This window comes from Pygoscelis adeliae, unplaced genomic scaffold, assembly GCF_000699105.1.
Source record: "Pygoscelis adeliae isolate BGI_AS28 unplaced genomic scaffold, ASM69910v1 Scaffold6, whole genome shotgun sequence".
Classification (NCBI taxonomy): domain Eukaryota; kingdom Metazoa; phylum Chordata; class Aves; order Sphenisciformes; family Spheniscidae; genus Pygoscelis; species Pygoscelis adeliae.
Window position 1 is genome coordinate 6,108,326 of NW_008825075.1, and position 3,601 is coordinate 6,111,926.

A 3,601-nucleotide genomic window follows, 5' to 3' on the forward strand; every position below is an offset into this window, starting at 1 on the left:
CATGCCCACTTCTGACAGAAGCACTCTGAAAACATTGCAGGTGCTTTTCGTTTGATGGTGGGATTTTTCATTTTTCTTTAATCAAGCATAGTTCACATTTTTGTGTTCTTAGAAACATTTCCTTTCTATGTTTCTATAAAATTAAGAGTCATTTCAAATTTGAAATGTAAGCTCTCTCCATCTTTGCTCATACAAAGTGTAGGTGCCACGACTAAATACCAGTAAAAATGCTGAGATGTACAACTCTTAAAAAAACAAACAAAAAAGCAGCTTTGAAGACACATCAACTACAGCCTTAACATTGAACATATTACATTCCCAAGTTAATGGAGAAAATTTGCATATAATGCCACAAAGTTATTCAGCTGAAATCTTGAGGTTGAATCTACAGTTTATTCACTGTATTTTTTTCACCCTTAGAGCACTTATGTATTGTACGGTACATTTTATTCAGAGCTTTTGCAACAGCTTTTCTTTTTATGTCTGGACGTCCATTTACCTACAAATCCCAGATTTCAAAAGTTTCAAAGTAAAAATGCGAGCGCTTGACTTAAACATTTGAAGCTGGACATTTCCATGCCTCGGAGCAGCCTGTGGGACACGCTTCAGACTCTTAGGCGTCGTCCGGCCTCCTGGCGCCCTCCGAGCGCACAGAAAGCCCCGCTTTAAAATGCATTGACACATCTGGTTTCAGAACACAGGTCTGTTTATAAAACTGTATACTGAGTACTCTGCATTAATTTTACTTGAGTTGCATTTTGTAACATGAGCAGATGACTTCACCCCCCCCCCCTTTTCCTCCACCCTGTCTTAGCTTGAAACGACAGTAGGCACCTGCGCGATCAAGGTGTCAAAGAGTTTCTGTCCAGAGAGAGGATTTGCAGTTTCTTCATCATCTTTTCTTCTGTAGACAGTCCTAGGAAATTACTAGCATTAAATAATTTTGGACAGGAGGATAAAGCTCACTTTCTTTTCCTGTTATGAAAATGAACTTGATTTTGGTGTCCAGTTTGATAAACAAGGATAGTCAGAGCTAATCTGTAACTCAGCTGAGGTCTGCTTCTTGCCAAATAAAATTAAGATCTTTTTCAACTTTCAGGGATTTAGAGACCGCATCTAATTGGTTTCAAACCCCTGGAGAAACTCAGTAAGTAAACAGGATTAGTTGCAGATATGAGCCCACTAAAGTGGGACACAGGTCAGGTCTTCAGACTCCAGCTCTGCTCTGTCGAAGCAGGCACTTAAGGTCTCCTGATGTTTCTGTGTCAGTAGCCGCAAAAAAACGTTTTACTGCTGAGAAAATCATTGGAACAGCAATTTCCTGCAAGCCCCAAAGATTTAACTTCACAATTCTATTAAAAAAAAGTATTTGAGTTGACATGTATTAGGGTATTGTGATTATGACGTGATGGCACAACTGGTAACTTGAAAACGCATGTTTACAAGGCATAGGCAATCATATTTCCATCTGTTCTCCTGTAGGTATAGCCAGGTGTCCTTCAAGAAGTTGCCATCTTGACTCCACGTATGTACCATGTTGAATCGTTTACTCCATCAGTTCTTGCCAGCAGGACAGGGTGAGAACTTTGTTCACTCTGACCTTGTCTTTCAGTTCCCTCCCAGCCATCCGGAAAATGCAAGGAAAATCAACACAACTGCGCAGGCTTTAGCAGCTCAAGTAACTGCCCTCGTAAGTGTAAGCAGGTAGGTCTTTGACAGTGTATTTGCTCTCCAGAGATAAAATAATCCAGCCAGCTGCATTAATTAACAAAAGAACCTAATAGACTTTGACCCTCATTGAAGTTAAGAATAACAACGTGATGTGATGACAGATACAACTTGCAGAGTTTCTGAAAATAGCAGGTTAAAATGTAAATATCTTTTAATAAATAATTTTCCTGCAGTGTAAAAATAAATGATATTTCCTTTGGCAGTAATAGCTGATTTAATCTTTAGCTGGGAAGTTGTTTTGCTCATAAAATAGCATTGTGCTACAGAAAAAAAAAATATTATTTTGTTGTTTTAAAAGACTTTTGTAATCCACGATAAACTGGGTGACTCTACTTATGTCCGAGATAAGCGCCAAGAGTGATGCAAGCTCCCACCAGAACCAGACTCAGGATAGTCTTCAGAGAAATCCAGGAGAAATCGAACAAAGGCCTCATACTGTTGCCATACAACTCCACGAAGGCATCCTAGAAAGGGAAATAACGGAATATTAGAATTGCAGTAACTTCTTCAGAGAGGGAGGGCAACTTCTTCATGCTCAATGGTCGTCCAGCAATCACGCCGGCACAAAAAACCCATTCAAACCTATTAAAATAGTGATTTGAGAGCTATGTTTTTGTGCAGTGCTTAGCACAAAGTTCTCCTGCCTGTTTCTTTACAAATACTGCTGTAATTACCTACAGTCATGAATTCTGCTTTAGGCATGCCCAGTCTAACAAAGTATAGGAGCAGCATTTTTAAATACGAGTACCACCATTTTGGCTCCTGAATGTTGTATATACAAACATACACAAGGGAGGTAAATGGACCTTCATTCTCCAAACCTTTCATTTCCGCTGGACATGGGGCATCTATATTGCTGGTCGGCTTCACCGAAGATAAGGCAGTATTTACTTGCTTCCCTTGGAATGGGTTCAGAAGACTTATGTGTAGTTAGCCACAGATGTTTCTTCCATACGAACTGAAGCTGTTAGGGTTGTGTTACACCTTTGACCATCTTTTACAACTGTCACCAAAAGGGGTGACACCTTGGTCCTCTGCTCCTGCTAATCATGCCTTGGATGTGGCAGCGGTCTGGTTGTAGGGTCCATTGGGCCAACCAGCTGATCTGACAGTCCTGCCTAAAAAAGAGCTATCTTGCCATGGGATCGTCTTATCAGTCTGACTTGCCCTCCAGCCTACAGCCAAGACATTCAGCTAGAGGAAGAGGAGGGGAAGCATACAGTGATGCCACTTCTCATGGCCGCTGACAAGTCACCTGGTGTGAGGTGTAGGGGGAGTCCTCTCCTCAGCCCAGCCCAAGCCACCCTGGGTTTCTCCTTTGAGCTGCGGTTCTCCATGTATGGAGAGCTGTTTTGTAAAGCTGCTCCAGGAAAGTCTGGAGGTGCGTGTAGGCACCGAATGGAAAGGCTGTTTAAGTAGCAAAGATAAAGTTTTTGTGACTCATAAATACAGTGGGATCTGACTGGACCAGTCATCAGGCTGGTGACACTCTGCACGTAACACCTTTCTTTCAGGCTGCAATTCCTAACAAACATGAAGCTTCAGAGCATTCCTGAGAGATAGATAAATCATACTGTATGGCATGAAAGCAGTAAAGAGCAAACCTGAATAACTTTAAAAATGTGACAAAAATGATAACATCATTTAGGGCAACTCTTTTATTGTGCAGCCAGTCAAGGTCTGCTCCCAAACTACTGAGATAAACCCATGAAATAGTTATCTAATGTCAGGGTTTCCATCTCTGCCTTTATTACTCTAGACTTCCTATTTTTGGTAGAAGTTAACATTCTCCATTTATGTTACAGTGCCTTTAGCTGTTCTGTAATGTTATTATGTTAGGAGGTAACCTGCCTTCTAAAAATGCATTTAT

At 41.0% G+C, this 3,601-nt stretch overlaps 1 protein-coding gene across 1 annotated transcript in view; it reads right to left on the reverse strand.

Moving 5' to 3' along the window:
* Positions 1–1,192: 1,192 nt before the first annotated feature.
* BCL2 (B-cell CLL/lymphoma 2) overlaps positions 1,193–3,601 on the reverse strand; it is a 93,567-nt gene continuing 91,158 nt past the window's right edge. Inside the window, exon 3 of the mRNA XM_009326699.1 lies at positions 1,193–2,195. Coding sequence (XP_009324974.1) covers positions 2,061–2,195 — 135 coding nt within the window. The 3' untranslated portion in view covers positions 1,193–2,060. The remainder of the gene's footprint in view (positions 2,196–3,601) is intronic.